Source organism: Pithys albifrons, chromosome 22 (genome assembly GCF_047495875.1).
Source record: "Pithys albifrons albifrons isolate INPA30051 chromosome 22, PitAlb_v1, whole genome shotgun sequence".
Classification (NCBI taxonomy): Eukaryota; Metazoa; Chordata; class Aves; order Passeriformes; family Thamnophilidae; genus Pithys; species Pithys albifrons.
The window spans coordinates 3244306-3259812 of NC_092479.1; the positions used below are offsets into that span (position 1 = coordinate 3244306).

Sequence of the window (15507 nt, forward strand, 5' to 3'; positions counted from 1 at the left end):
TGCTTTGCAGGGTCAGTTCACACCAAGTCTGGCCCCAATTAAGATGTCCAATTGTGACTTTTCCCCTCAGCTAATTAATTAATTGATTTATTGATTAATTAAGGAATATCACCGAAAAATAAGGAGAAAAATTGAATGTGAAGGCATTAAAAAAATCAAGGCTTTGCAGGTTCAGGGCACCCCAAGTTCTGACCCAGACTAAGAGATGCAACTTTAACTCCTTCCCCCAATTAATGAATTTTAAAAGCCATTAATTAATTAATTAATTATTAAAAACAATTCAATATAAACACCTAAAAAGCAGCAGAAAAGTTAATGAAAAGCAAGTGCCAAAATAAGCAGCATTTTAATTCAGTGGTCCCCAAATTCTGGCCCAGATTAAACTGTGGAGCTGTGATTCCTCCCCCAGCTAATTAATAAAATTAATTAAAGAGAAATGCATCAAAATTAAGCAAATTAATTAAATATAAATGCAACAAAAAAAAAAAAAAAGCAGTGTAGTAATTTTTGCTTTGCAGGAGTTCCAGCACATCCCCAAGTTCTACAACTTCAAATAAACTCCCTCCAAAAATATTAATTAATTAATTAATTAACCATCTGATTAAATATTTATGCATAAAAAGGAGCAGGAAAATTAATTAAAATATAAATAAATCAAATATATAAATAGATCAAATTTGGCTTTACAGGAGATGGACACCACCCCAAGGTCTGGCCCAGTTTATTCTCTGCAACTGTAATAAAGAACTCCCCTAAAATATTAATTAATAAAAATAATAATTAAATATGAATGCATTAAAAAGAAGCAAGGAAAAACTAATTAAAGGGAGAAAAAATAATTAATGTCCTTTTCCTGCTCTGCAGAACTGGGTCATCCTGTACCCCCAGTTCCCTCCCAGATGAGTGTAGAGAATTATAAAGAAAAAAACCCCCCAAACAGCCATTAATTAAAGTATTAATTAAACATTTCTGCAGCAAAAGAAGCAGGAAAATTAATCAACATATAAAGGCACCCAAACTATTTTGCTTTGGAGGGGACTCAGCACACCCAAATATGACCTGCAACTGTTTTAAACACGCCCCCAAAGGTGAATTAATTACAGATTAATAAAGGTTACTAATAATTAGGCTAATTAGCCCCTCACCCTGCTGCTTAGGCACTTCTTTGCGGCCAATCAAGTCCCAGTTGGTGGCCCCGAAAATGAGGAGCTGGCCCCGACTCTTGGAGCCCTCGAGCTTCTGTGGGGACAGGGGGGACAGTGTCAGGGACAGGGGGGACAGTGTCGGGGACAGGGGGGACATGGGGGACAGTGTCAGGGACAGGGGGGACAGTGCCAGGGACAGGGGGGACAGTGTCAGGGACAGGGGGGACAGTGGGGACAGTGGGGACAATGTCAGGGACATGGGGGACACTGTCAGGGACAGGGGGGACAATGTCAGGGACGGGGGGGACAGTGTCAGGGACAGGGGGGGACAGTGCCAGGGACAGGGGGGACAGTGTCAGGGACAGGGGGGACAGTGCCAGGGACAGGGGGGACATGGGGGGACAGTGTCAGGGACAGGGGGGACAGTGTCAGGGACAGGGGGGACACTGTCAGGGACAGGGGGGACAGTGTCAGGGACGGGGGGGGTCAGTGCCAGGGACAGGGGGGACAGTGCCAGGGACAGGGGGGACAGTGTCAGGGACAGGGGGGACAGTGCCAGGGACAGGGGGGACATGGGGGACAGTGTCAGGGACAGGGGGGACAGTGTCAGGGACAGGGGGGACACTGTCAGGGACAGGGGGGACAGTGTCAGGGACAGGGGGGTCAGTGGGGACAATGTCAGAGACAGGGGGGACATGGGGGACAATGTCAGAGACAGGGGGGACAGTGTCAGGGACAGGGGGGACATGGGGACAGTGGGGACAATGTCAGGGACAGGGGGGACAGTGTCAGGGACAGGGGGGACAATGTCAGGGACAGGGGGGACAGTGTCAGGGACAGGGGGGGCATGGGGACAATGTCAGAGACAGGGGGACAGTGGGGACAATGTCAGGGACAGGGGGGGACAGTGTCAGGGACAGGGGGGGACAGTGTCAGGGACAGGGGGGACACGGGGACAATGTCAGAGACAGGGGGGACCGTGTCAGGGACAGGGGGGACATGGGGAAATGGGGGACAGTGTCAGGGACAGGGGGGACAGTGTCAGGGACAGGGGACACGGGACAGTGGGGACATTGGGGACAGTGGGGGACAGTGGGGGACAGTGAGGACAATGTCAGGGACAGGGGGTATAGTGTCAGGGACAGGGGGGACATGGGGAAATGGGAGACAGTGTCAGGGACAGGGGACACTGGGGACAGTGGGGACAATGTCAGGGACATGGGGGACAGTGTCAGGGACAGGGGGGACATGGGGACAATGTCAGGGACAGTGTCAGGGACAGGGGACACTGTCAGGGACAGGGGGGACATGGGGGACAATGTCAGGGACAGAGGACACTGGGGACATGGGGGACAATGTCAGGGACAGGGGACACTGTCAGGGACAGGGGACAGCGGGGACAGTGGGGGACAGTGGGGGACAGTGGGGGACAATGTCAGGGACAGGGGGTATAGTGGGGGACACTGGGGACAGTGGGGACAGTGTCAGGGACAGGGGACACAGGACAGTGGGGACACTGGGGAGACTGGGGACAGTGGGGAGTGTGTGGACACTGGGGGACATTGGGGATAGTGGGGAACATTGGGGACAATGTCAGGGACAGTGGGGACAGTGGGGGGACAGTGGGGACAATGTCAGGTACAGGGGACACTGGGGACAGGGGGGGACAGTGGGGACAATATCAGGTACAGGGGACACTGGGGACAGGGGGGGACAGTGGGGACAGTGGGGACAATGTCAGGGACAGTGGGGACAGTGGGGGACAGTGTCAGGGACAGGGGAACAGTGGGTTCAGGGGTGCAATGTGGGCCAGGGGTGCACTGTGGGTGCACTGTGGGGTGCAGGGGGGCCGTGTGGGGTACACTGTGGGTCGGGGATGCACTGTGGGTCAGGGGGGTGCAGGTGGGCTATGGGGGGAGCAATGAGGGGTGCAATGTGGGTGCACCATGAGGTGCAGGAGGCTGTGTGGGGTGCACTGTGGGTGCAGTTTGGGGTGCACTGTGGGTTGGGGATGCATTGTGGGTTGGGGGGTGCACTGTGGGTCTGGGGGTGCAGGGGGTCTGTGGGGGCTGCACTGTGGAGTGCACTGTGGGGTGCACTGTGGGTTGGGGATGCATTGCGGGTCGGGGGGTGCGCTGTGGGACTGGGGGTTTAGGGGGGCTGTGGGGGGCACACTGTGGGTTGGGGATGCATTGCAGATCTGGGGGTGCAGGGTGGCAGTGTGGGGTGCACTCTGGGTCTGGGGATGCAAGGGGGGCTGTGTGGGGTGCAGCGTGGGGTGCACTGTGGGTGCAGTTTGGGGTGCACTGTGGGTTGGGGGGTGCAATGCGGGGTGCACTGTGGGTGCACTGTGGGTCTGGGGGTGCAGGGGGTCTGGGGGTGCAATGCAGGGTGCACTGTGGGGTGCACTGTGGGTTGGGGGTGCATTGCGGGTGCATTGCGGGTGCACTGTGGGTCTGGGGGTGCAGGGGGTCTGTGGGGGCTGCATTGTGGGGTGCACTGTGGGTGCACTGTGGGTCTGGGGATGCAATGCGGGTGCCTTGCGGGTCTAGGGGTGCAGAGGGTCTGTGGGGGCTGCATTGTGGGGTGCACTGTGGGGTGCAATGCGGGGTGCACTGTGGGGTTGGGGGTGCATTGCAGATACATTGCCGGTCTGGGGGTGCAGAGGGTCTGTGGGGGCTGCATTGTGGGGTGTGCAGGGGGTCTGGGGGGTGCACTGTGGGGTGCACTGTGGGTCTGGGGGTGCAGGGGGTCTGTGGGGTTCACTGTGGGGTGCACTGTGGGTCTCGGGGTGCAGGGGGTCTGGGGGTGCAGGGGGTCTGTGGGCTGCACTGTGGGGGTGCAACTGTGTGGGTCACTGTGGGTCTGGGGGTGCAGGGGGTCTGTGGGCTGCACTGTGGGGTGCACTGTGGGTGCACTGTGGGTCTGGGGGGGTGCAAGGGGTCTGGGGGGTGCACTGTGGGGTGCACTGTGGGGTGTACTGTGGGTCTGGGGGTGCAGGGGGTCTGTGGGGTGCACTGTGGGGTGCACTGTGGGGTGCACTGTGGGTCTGAGGGTGCAGGGGGTCTGTGGGGTTCACTGTGGGGTGCACTGTGGGTCTGGGGGTGCAGGGGGTCTGTGGGGTGCAATGCAGATCAGGGCCTGCCCTCCCCTCTCCCCTTTCCCCAGCGCTCACCACGCGCTCCCGGCTGTGCTCGGGCTCGCAGATCACCACGCTGTGCCCTCGGGGCGCCGCTCCCGCTGCCCCTCCGGTTCCCGGGGCCGGGGTCGGGGCGCTGCCCGCGGGTCTCCCGGGCCGCCTGTGCCCGGGGCTGCCGTCCCGTGCCCGCCGCGGCCGCGGAGCCTCATCCTCGCTGCTGCCGCCGCTGCTGCCGCCGCCGCCGCCCGCCCCGGGCCGGGCCCGCCGCCGCCCGCCGCCCCGGGGCGCCGCCGCCCGCCCGAAACCGCCACCGAGCCCGGCCCCGCGTCCCACGGCGGCCCCGCCGCCTTCCTGCGGGGCATCCTGCGCGGCACCGCCACCGGCTCCGTCACCGAGGGGCGCGGAGCGGGGCGGGGACACGGGGGACAGGGGAGAGGGGACACAGGGGAGAGGGGAGAGGGACACCGGGGAGAGAGGACACAGGGGAGAAGGGAAAGGGGATATGAGGGAGAGGGGACACAGGGGACAGGGACATGGGGGAGAGGGGGACACCGGGAAGAGGGGAGAGGGACACCGGGGACAGGGACATGGGGGACAGGGGACAGGACACCGGGGACAGGGACACAGGGGACAGGGACATGGGGGAGAGGGGACACCGGGTACAGGGGACCCCGGGGACAGGGACCCCGGGGACAGGGAACCCCGGGGACAGGGACACCGAGGAGAGGGACACCGGAGACAGAGACACAGGGGACAGGGACATGGGGGAGAGGGGACACCGGGGACAGGGGACCCCGGGTACAGGGACACCGGGGAGAGGGGACAGGGACACAGGGACACCGAGGAGAGGGACACCGGAGACAGAGACACAAGGGACAGGGGCATGGGGGCAGAAGGACACCGGGACACCGAGGAGAGGGGGACAAGAGGAGGGAGAAGAGGGAGAAGGGGACAAGGGGAATGGGGAGGGTGTGGAGTGGGGGACAGAGAGGGGACCCCCAGGCAGGGACACGGGCACAGGGAGTTGGGGACACGGGGGACAGGGGAGAGGGGGGGATAAGGGTGACAGGGGCGACACTCAGACGGGGGACACGGGATGGGGGGACAGGGGGACCCTCAGTGGGGGGGACATGGGGGGGATACGGGGGAAAAAAGGGGGGATCCTCAGAGGGGGCGACACGGGCTGGGGGGCAGAGAGGGGACCCCCAGGCAGGGACACGGGGACAGGGGACACGGGGACAGGGGTCAAGAGAGCAGGCGGGAGCAGGTACGGGATGGGGGGCAGGGGGGACACGGCGAGGGAGAGGGGACATGGAATGGGAGCGAGCTGGGAAAAGGGCTTGGAATGGGGGGGCTGGAAAGGGGGATGCAAAGGGGGGCTGGAAAACGGGGGACGCTGAAAGGTGGGGGGCAAAGGGGGGCTATTGGAAAATGGGGGGTCAAAGAAGGGGTGAGAAGGGGAGTTGGGAAAAGGACTTGGAAAGGGGGGTCTGGAAAGGGGGATGCAAAGGGGGGGTTGAAAAGGGGAGGTTGAAAGAGGGTTGGAAAGAGGGGGGTGGAAAGGGGGGGGCTGGAAAGGGGGGGCTTCAAAGAGAGGTTTGGAATGGGGAGGTGGAAACGGGGGTTCAACTGGGGGGGATCCAAAAGGGGCTGTTGGAAGGGGGGGGGGTCAAATGGGAAGGTATTTAATGAGGGGGGTTCAAATGGGGGTGTTGGAAAGGGGGGTTCAAATTGGGGGGTGTGAATGGAGGGGTTGGAAGAGGGGGTCAAATTGGGGGGTTAAAATAGGGGGGTATTGGAAAGGAGGGGTCAAATGGTGGGGTATTTAATGGGGGGTTTCAAATGGGGTGTTGGAAAGGGGGGGGTTCAAATTGGGGGGTGTGAGTGGGGGGGTTCAAATGGGGGGGTCCAAATGGGTGTTGGAAAGGAAGGGGTCAAAGGGGGGGTATTTAATGGAAGGGTTAAATGGGGTGTGTGAAGGGGGGGGTGAAGGGGGGGTTCAAATTGGGGTGTTGGGGGGGTGTCAAATTGGGGGGGTCCAAAGGGGGCATTGGAAAGGGGGAGTTCAGACTGGGGGGTTGGAAGGGGAGGTTCAAATGGGGGGGTATTTGATGGGGGGGTTCAAGGGGGGGGTCCAAAGGGGGGTATTGGAAAGGGGGGGTTCAAACTGGGGAGTTGAGAGGGGGGGGGTCAAATTGGGGGTATTTGATGGGGGGGTTCAATGGGGGGGTTCCAAAGGGGGTATTGGAAAGGGGGGGGGGGGTTCAAACTGGGGGGTTGGAAGGGGGAGGGGGTCAAATTGGGGGTATTTAATGGGGGGGTTCAATGGGGGGGTTCCAAAGGGGGTATTGGAAAGGGGGGGGTTCAAACTGGGGGGTTGGAAGGGGAGGTTCAAATGGGGGGGTTGAAAGGGGGAGATCCAAAGGGGGAATTAGAAAGGGGGGATTCAAACTGGGGGGTTGGAAGAGGAGGTTCAAATGGGGGGGTTTGAAAGGGGGGGGTCCAAAGGGGGTATTAGAAAGGGAGGGGTCATTTTGGAGGGTTGGAAAGGGGGGGGTTTCAAAGGGGGGATTGGAAGGGGGGTTCAAATTGGGGGTATTTGATGGGGGGGGGGTCCAAAGGGGGTATTGGAAAGGGGGGGGTGTCAAATTGGGGGTTGGAAGGAGGGGGTTCAAATGAGGGGTGTTGAATGGGGGCTTCGAATGGGGGGGTCCAAAGGGGGGTATTGGAAAGGGGGGGGGTGTCAAATTGGGGGGTTGGAAAGGGGGGTTCAAATTGGGGGTATTTGATGGGGGGGTCAAAGGGGGGGAACTTAATGGGGGGGTTAAATGGGGGGTGTGAATGGGGGGGTTGGAAGGGGGAGGTTCAAATTGGGGGTGTTTGATGGGGGGATTAAATGGGAGGGGTTGGAAGGGGGGGGTTCAAATGGGGGGGTCCAAAAGTGAGGTTGGAAGGGGGGGTTTCAAACTGGGGGGTTGGAAAGGGGGGAGTTCAAAAGTGGGGTTCAAAGCAGGGGTTGGGAAAGGGGGGTGTCAAATTGGGGGGGTTTGAAGGGGGGGTTCAAATGGGGGGTGTTGAAAGGGGGGGGGTCAAATTGGGGGGTTGGAAAGGGGGGGTACAAAAAGGGGGTTCAAAGCAGGGGTTGGAAAGGGGGGTTCAAATTGGGGGTATTTGATGGGGGGGTCAAAAGGGAGGCTCAAGGGGGGTATTGGAAAAGGGGGGGTCAAATTGGGGGTATTTGATGGGGGGGGTCAAAAGGGGGGTTTAAGGGGGGTATTGGAAAGGGGAGGTCAAATTGGGGTGTTAGAAAGGGGGGGTTCAAAGGGGGGGTTGGAAAGGGGGTTCAAAGAGGGGGTATTTGATGGGGGGGTTCAAATGGGGGGGTCCTAAGGGGTATTGGAAAGGGGGGGGTGTCAAATTGGGGGGTTGGAAAGGGGGGTGTTCAAAGGGGGGGTATTTGATGGGGGGTTGAATGGAGGGTGTTGAAAGGGGGGGTTCAAATGGGGGGGTCCAAAGGGCGTATTGGAAAGCAGGGGGGTCAAATTGGGGGGTTGGAAAGGGGGGTTCAAATTGGAGGTATTTGATGGGGGGGTGTTGGAAGGGGGGGTTCAAATGGAGGGTGTGAATGGGGGGGTTCAAATGGGGGGTTCAAGGGGGATATTGGAAAGGGGGGGTCAAATTGGGGTGTTGGAAAGGGGGGGTTCAAATTGGAGGTATTTGATGGGGGGGTGTTGGAAGGGGGGGTTCAAATGGAGGGTGTGAATGGGGGGGTTCAAATGGGGGGTTCAAGGGGGGTACTGGAAAGGGGGGGTCAAATTGGGGTGTTGGAAGGGGGTGTTGAAATGGGGGGTCCAAAGGGGGTATTGGAAAGGGGGGGGTCAAATTGGGGGGTTAGAAAGGGGGGGGGTTCAAAGGGGGGGCTGGAAAGGGGGGTTCAAAGAGGGGGTATTTGATGGGGGAGGTTCAAATGGGGGGTGTTGAATGGGGGGGTTCAAATGGGGGTGTTCAAAGGGGGGGTTGGAATGGGAGATTCAGATTGGGGGGTTGTGGAAAGGGGGGGTTCAAATTGGGGGTTCAGAGGGGGGATGTTGAATGGGGGGGTTCAAATGGGGGGGGTCCAAAAGGGGTATTGGAAAGTGGGAGGGTATCAAATTGGGGGGTTGGAAAGGGGGGTTCAAATTGGGGGTTCAAAGGGGGGATGTTGAATGGGGGGGTTCAAATGGGGGGGTCCAAAAGGGGTATTGGAAAGTGGGGGGGGGTATCAAATTGGGGAGTTGGAAAGGGGGTTCAAACTGGGGGTTCAAAGGGGGGATGTTGAATGGGGGGGTTCAAATGGGGGGGTCCAAAAGGGGTATTGGAAAGTGGGGGGTATCAAATTGGGGGGTTGGAAAAGGGGGTTCAAATTGGAGGTATTTGATGGGGGGGGTGGAAGGGGAGGGTTCAAATGGGGGGTCCAAGGGGGGTATTGGAAAGGGGGGGTCAAATTGGGGTGTTGGAAAGGGGGGGTTCAAATTGGAGGTATTTGATGGGGGGGGCGTTGGAAGGGAGGGTTCAAATGGAGGGTGTGAATGGGGGAGTTCAAATGGGGGGTTCAAGGGGGGTATTGGAAAGGGGGGGTCGAATTGGGGTGTTGGAAGGGGGTGTTGAAATGGGGGGGTCCAAAGGGGGTATTGGAAAGGGGGGGTGTCAAATTGGGGGGTTGGAAAGGGGGGGGTTCAAAGGGGGGGTTGGAAAGGGGGGTTCAAAGAGGGGGTATTTGATGGGGGAGGTTCAAATGGGGGGTGTTGAATGGGGGGGTTCAAATGGGGGTGTTCAAAGGGGGGGGTTGGAATGGGAGATTCAAACTGGGGGGCTGGAAAGGGGGGGTTCAAATTGGGGGTTCAAAGGGGGGGTGTTGAAAGGGGGGGTTCAAATTGGGGGTTCAGAGGGGGGGTGTTGAATGGGGGGGTTCAAATGGGGGGGTCCAAAAGGGGGTATTGGAAAGTGGGGGGGTATCAAATTGGGGGGTTGGAAAAGGGGGTTCAAATTGGAGGTATTTGATGGGGGGTGGAAGGGGAGGGTTCAAAAAGGGGGTTCAAGGGGGGTATTGGAAAGGGAGGGGTCGAATTGGGGTGTTGGAAGGGGGGAGTTGAAAGGGGGAGTTCAAATGGGGGGGTCTAAAGGGGGGTATTGGAAAGGGGGGGGGGTTCAAATGGGGGGGTTCAAATTGGGGGTACGGGGGGGGGGGAGGGGGTCGCAAGAGGAAGGTCCGAGGGGGGTCCGGAGATTGGAGGGGGGGGGGGGGACAGCGGGGACACTTCCCGAGCGGGGGGTGGGGGTCACAAAGGGACATCCACGGCCCGGACATAAATCCCCCTCCCCTTTCCCCCCAAAAACCCGGGAAAGGGGGAGAGGAGCCCCCCAAAAAAAAAAACGGGAAGGGGGGGTGGGGAGGGGAGCCCCAAAATCCCCTCCCCCCCTTCCCCCTCCCCCCCGTAATTTGGGGGGTTTTTGGGGCGCCGCGATGAAATTTGGGGAGGGGTCCCCACCCCCCCCCATCCTCCCCATCACCCCCATCCCTGTCCCCCCCCATTCCCAAAATTTTTAATCCCCATTTTCCAGGAACAATGGGAGCTCTGTCTGCCCCCGGCGCACCACGTGGATCCGCCTCGCTTTTTTTTTTTTTTTTTTTCATTTTCCCCCCTTTTTATTTTTTAAAATCTTTCCAAGCCCCCCCCGCCCCTCCCCCATCCCCCCTTTTTTTTTTATCCCAAACCCCCCAAAAAAAAAAATTCCAAACCTGATTTTTAGGGAGAAAGGTGCAGCATAAAGAAAGCAACAACTCGGGGCCTTTGCACTATTTTTGGTGGTGGTTCCTGTTGCAGGAAAAAAAAAAAAAAGAAAAAAAAAGGGTAATTTTTTCTTTCTTTTTTTTTTTTTTTCTCTTCTGTCTCGTTGGTTTTTTGTTTTTTTTTTTTTTTTTACTTCTTCCTCCTTTTCCTCCTCTTTTTTTTTTTTTTTTTTTTTTTTTTTAAATCCCACCCACCGGAACGGCTGGAAATTGAAATTAATAAAAGCGGACGGGACGGGATAAAAACAGAAACAAATGGATGGGCAGGAAAAGAGGGAATTAAAAAAAAATAATTAAAAAAAAAAGAGGGGAAAAGAAAAAAAAAAAGAGGGAAAAAAAAAAAACATCCATCCTGTCTGGGAGAGGAAGAGGCTGCGGAGCTGCAGCTCCATCTTTAGGGCTGGAAGACTCGGAATTCCTGGAAAGGATTCCCAGGTTTTTGGGGTTTTTTTTTTTTTTTTTGGAATGGGAATTTTAAAAAATTGGGTGAAATTTTTTTTTTGTTATGGGAAAATAAATATATTAGAAAGGTTTTTTTTTTTTCCTTGGGAAATAAATGCGTTTATTGCGAGGGATTTTTTATTTTCCCTAAAAAATAAATATATTTATATTTAATATATATATATATATATATATATATATATATATATAATATATATATATTTAAATATATCCCATTTTTGTCAGGGATTTTTTTTTCCTAAAAAGAAATGAATTTATTGCCAGGGATTTTTTTTTATTTTCCCTAAAAAATAAATACATTTTTTTGGCACGAAATTTCTTTCCAAAAAAAAATTTCACTTTTGTCAGGGATTTTTTTTCTTAAAAATAAATGCATTTATTTCCAAGGATTATTTTTCCCTAAAAAAAAATACTTTTATTACCAGGGATTTTTTTTCCCTAAAAAAAAATCATTTTTTGCCAAGGATTATTTTTCCTTGAAAAAAAAAACTTTTATTACCAGGGATTTTTTTTCCCTAAAAAAAAAATGCATTTATTGGCAGGGATTTTTTATTTTCCCTAAAAAATAAATGTATTTATTGGCAGGGAATTTTTTTCCCTAGAAAAAATTCCATTTTTGTCAGGGATTTTTTTTCCTAAAAATAAATGAATTTATTGTCAGGGATTTTTTTTCCCTAAAAATAAATGCATTTATTGCAAGGGATTTTTAATTTTCAAAAAAAAATGCATTTATTGGGAGGGAATTTTTTCCAATAAAAAAAAAATTCCATTATTGTCTGGGATTTTTTTCCCTAAAAATAAATGTATTTATTGGCAGGGAATTTTTTTCCCTAGAAAAACTTCCATTTTTGTCAGGGATTTTTTTTCCTAAAAATAAATGAATTTATTGTCAGGGATTTTTCCCTAAAAAAAAATACATTTATTACCAGGGATTTTTTTTCCCTAAAAAAAAATCATTTTTTGCCAAGGATTATTTTTCCCTAAAATAAAATACTTTTATTACCAGGGATTTTTTTTTCCTAAAAATAAATGAATTTATTGTCAGGGATTTTTTTCCCTAAAAAAAATACATTTATTACCAGGGGTTTTTTTCCCTAAAAAAAATATTCATTTTTGCCAAGGATTATTTTTCCTTTAAAAAAAACCCTTTTATTACCAGGGATTTTTTTCCCTAAAAATTAAATGCATTTATCGCAAGGGATTTTTAATTTAAAAAAAAAAAAGCATTTATTGGCAGGGAATTTTTTTCCCTAAAAACAAATGTATTTATTGGCACGAAATTTTTTTCCCTAAAAAATATTCACTTTTGTCAGGGATTTTTTTCTTAAAAATAAATGCATTTATTTCCAAGGATTATTTTTCCCTAAAAAAAAATACTTTTATTACCAGGGATTTTTTTTCCCTAAAAAATAAATGCATTTATTGGCAGGGAATTTTTTCAAAAAAAAAAATCCATTTTTGTCAGGGATTTTTTTTCCTAAAAATAAATGAATTTATTGCCAGGGATTTTTTTTATTTTCCCTAAAAAATAAATACATTTTTTTGGCACGAAATTTCTTTCCAAAAAAAAAATTTCACTTTTGTCAGGGATTTTTTTTTCTTAAAAATAAATGCATTTATTTCCAAGGATTATTTTTCCTTAAAAAAAAATACATTTATTACCAGGGATTTTTTTTTCCCTAAAAAAAATATTCATTTTTTGCCAAGGATTATTTTTCCTTGAAAAAAAATACTTTTATTACCAGGGATTTTTTTTTTCCCTAAGAAATAAATGCATTTATTGGCAGGGAATTTAAAAAAAAAATCATTTTTGTCAGGGATTTTTTTTCCCTAAAAATAAATGTATTTATTGCCAAGGATTATTTTTCCTACAAAAAAAAAATTTATTTATTTCCAGGGATTTTTTCCCTAAAAAATAAATGCATTTATTTCCAGGGATTTTTTATTTTCCCTAAAAAGTAAATGCATTTATTGGCAGGGATTTTTTTCCCTAAAAAAAATAAATGTATTTATTGCCAAGGATTATTTTTCCTACAAAAAAAAAATTTATTTATTTCCAGGGATTTTTTCCCTAAAAAGTAAATGCATTTATTTCCAGGGATTTTTTATTTTCCCTAAAAAATAAATGCCTTTATTGGCAGGGATTTTTAATTTAAAAAAAAAAAAAAAGTGTTTATTGGCAGGGAATTTTTTTCCCTAAAAAATTAAAAGGAATTATTACAAAGGTTTGGTTTTTTTCCCAAAAATTTTAATGCACATATTAAAAAAGGGATTTTTCTCCCAAAATTAAATGTACATATTTAAAGAGGGATTTTTCCCCAAAAATAAATGTAAATATTGATACCCCCCAAATAAATTAATTTATTGCCTTCATTGACAAGTGGTTTTCCCCCCTAAAATAAATGCAGTTTTTACAAAGGTTTTTCTCCACGAAAATCAATATTGCAAAATTATTTCCCCCCCAAATAAATTCACTTTTATTCCTTTATTGCAAAGAAATAAATACACAGAATTAAACACATTTTTCAAAAGGCTTTTCCCACCAGGAAATAAATAAAAATATTTCCTTTATTCCATTCCCCCCCCCAAAAAAAAAAATAAAGGGGTTTTTCCTCCTAAAATAAATGCAAATATTATTTTACTGCAATATTTTCCCCTAAAAAATAAATGCATTTATTGCACTATTTTTCCACAAAAAAAAATCAATGTACAAATTCTAATTTTTTTTTTTTCCCAAGGAATAAATCCACTTTTTGCCTTTATAGCAAAGGGATTTTTTCCAAATTAAATGCCCAAATTCCCAGTTTTTTCCCCCCCAAAATTCCATTTTTTTCCAAGTGTATTTTCACCCCCAAAAAATAAAAGTACAAGTTGGTTTTTCCCGAGAAATAAATCCCAAAATCGCCTTTATTGGATTTTTCCCCCCCCTCATTCCTCCTTTTTTAACCAGGAAAAAATTCCCTTTGTGACCACGAGAGATTTTGCAGGAGGGGGAACAAGGGAATGCCTTTGGAATTTGGGAATGTTGGAGTGATTTGGGAATATTTGCTTGGTTTAAAATCCTCCCTGAATTTCAAATATTTGGTTCATTGAAAAGATTCCATTGAAAATATTTCATTAATTAAAAATATTTGATGAATTTCCCACCTTTGATGGTGTTTTACTCCATCATTCCATGGCCACATCCCATGGAATTCCAGCCTCTGATGCAATCCCAAGGGATGCTGCAATTTGGGGATTTGGGCCCATGGAATTCTGGTGGAAAATCCCCCCAAAAACACTGGGAAAAAAAATCCTTGGAATTAAGGAAAACAACCTCCTTGTTGGGATAAAATCATCCAAAATTCAGGTTTTACTCACGGAATTATCCCCGGCACGGCGTCACTTCCAGGAGCAGGGAGGGCAAATCCAGGGAATTCCGGGATTTTCCATCATATCCCGAGGGATGGGATGAGATGAACCCTGGCTGGTTATCCCTAAAAATGCCCTTTTTCCCAAAAAAATCCCAGCTGGGATCAGTGGGATGGGAAGTTCCGGAGACAGGTTGGGTCAGGCCGGGGCTGGAACTGGTTTTTCCCGGGCTCAGGAAAAACTGGTTTTACCGGATAATTCCCCAGGAAGTCGGGAATGGGGAGAGTCTCACCCAGGATAACCCTGGCCCTGCTTGGCTTTCCCAAATCCCAGAGCCCTGGGAGGGCTTGGCATCCCTGGATGGGAATGTTTGGGATGTGTCCATAGGGATGGGAATGTTTGGGATGTGTCCATTGGGATTGGGATGTGTCCATAGGGATGTTTGGGATGTGTCCATAGGGATGTTTGGGATGTGTCCATGGGGATGGGGATGTTTGGGATATTTGGGATGTGTCCATAGGGATGGGGATGTTTGGGATATTTGGGATGTGTCCATAGGGATGGGAATGTTTGGGATGTGTCCATTGGGATTGGGATGTGTCCATAGGGATGTTTGGGATGTGTCCATGGGGATGGGGATGTTTGGGATATTTGGAATGTGTCCATAGGGATGGGGATATTTGGGATGTGTCCATAGGAACTGGGAGATATCCACAGGGATGAGAATGTTTGGGATGTGTCCATAGGGATGGGGATGTTTGGGATGTGTCCATTGGGATTGGGATGTGTCCATAGGGATGTTTGGGATGTGTCCATAGGGGTGTTTGGGATGTGTCCATGGGGATGGGGATGTTTGGGATATTTGGGATGTGTCCATAGGAATTGGGAGATGTCCACAGGGATGAGAATGTTTGGGATGTGTCCACAGGGATGAGGATATTTGGGATGTGTCCATAGGGATGGGAATGTTTGGGATGTGTCCATAGGGATTGGAATGTGGCCCTAGGGATTGGGATGTGTCCATAGGGATGGGAATGTGGCCCTAGGGATTGGGATGTGACCATAGGGATGAGGATGTGTCCATTGGGATGGAAAAGTTTGGGATATGTGCATAGAAACTGGGATGTGTCCATTGGGATTGGGATGTGTCCATAGGGATGTTTGGGATATGTCCATGGAGTTGGGAATGTTTGGGATATTTGGGATGTGTCCACAGGGATGGGAATGTTTGGGATATGCCCATAGGGATGTTTGGGATGTGTCCATAGGGATGAGGATATTTGGGATGTGTCCATAGGGATAGGGTTGTTTGGGATGTGTCCATAGGGATGGGAATGTTTGGGATATGCCCATAGGGATGTTTGGGATGTGTCCATAGGGATGAGGATATTTGGGATGTGTCCATAGGGATAGGGTTGTTTGGGATGTGTCCATAGGGATGTTTGGGATGTGTCCATAGGGATGAGGATATTTGGGATGTGTCCATAGGGATAGGGTTGTTTGGGATGTGTCCATAGGGATGGGAATGTGGCCCTAGGGATGAGGATGTGTCCATTGGGATGGAAATGTTTGGGATACAT

At 50.2% G+C, this 15507-nt stretch overlaps 1 protein-coding gene and 1 long non-coding RNA gene across 2 annotated transcripts in view; one reads left to right on the forward strand and one right to left on the reverse strand.

Annotated features, from left to right (window-relative positions):
• Positions 1–42, forward strand: part of CLCNKA (chloride voltage-gated channel Ka) — a 7526-nt gene extending 7484 nt beyond the window's left edge. The window contains exon 16 of the mRNA XM_071576017.1: positions 11–42. Within this exon, the coding sequence (XP_071432118.1) occupies positions 11–42 (32 nt within the window). The remainder of the gene's footprint in view (positions 1–10) is intronic.
• A 1106-nt stretch (positions 43–1148) lies between these two features.
• On the reverse strand, positions 1149–14147 carry LOC139681932 (uncharacterized). Its single transcript, XR_011699575.1, has 4 exons — positions 13937–14147; positions 10064–10139; positions 4321–4647; positions 1149–1239 (listed from the first exon to the last, which is right to left on the reverse strand). It is a non-coding gene; the product is annotated as an uncharacterized lncRNA (long non-coding RNA).
• Positions 14148–15507: the final 1360 nt, after the last annotated feature.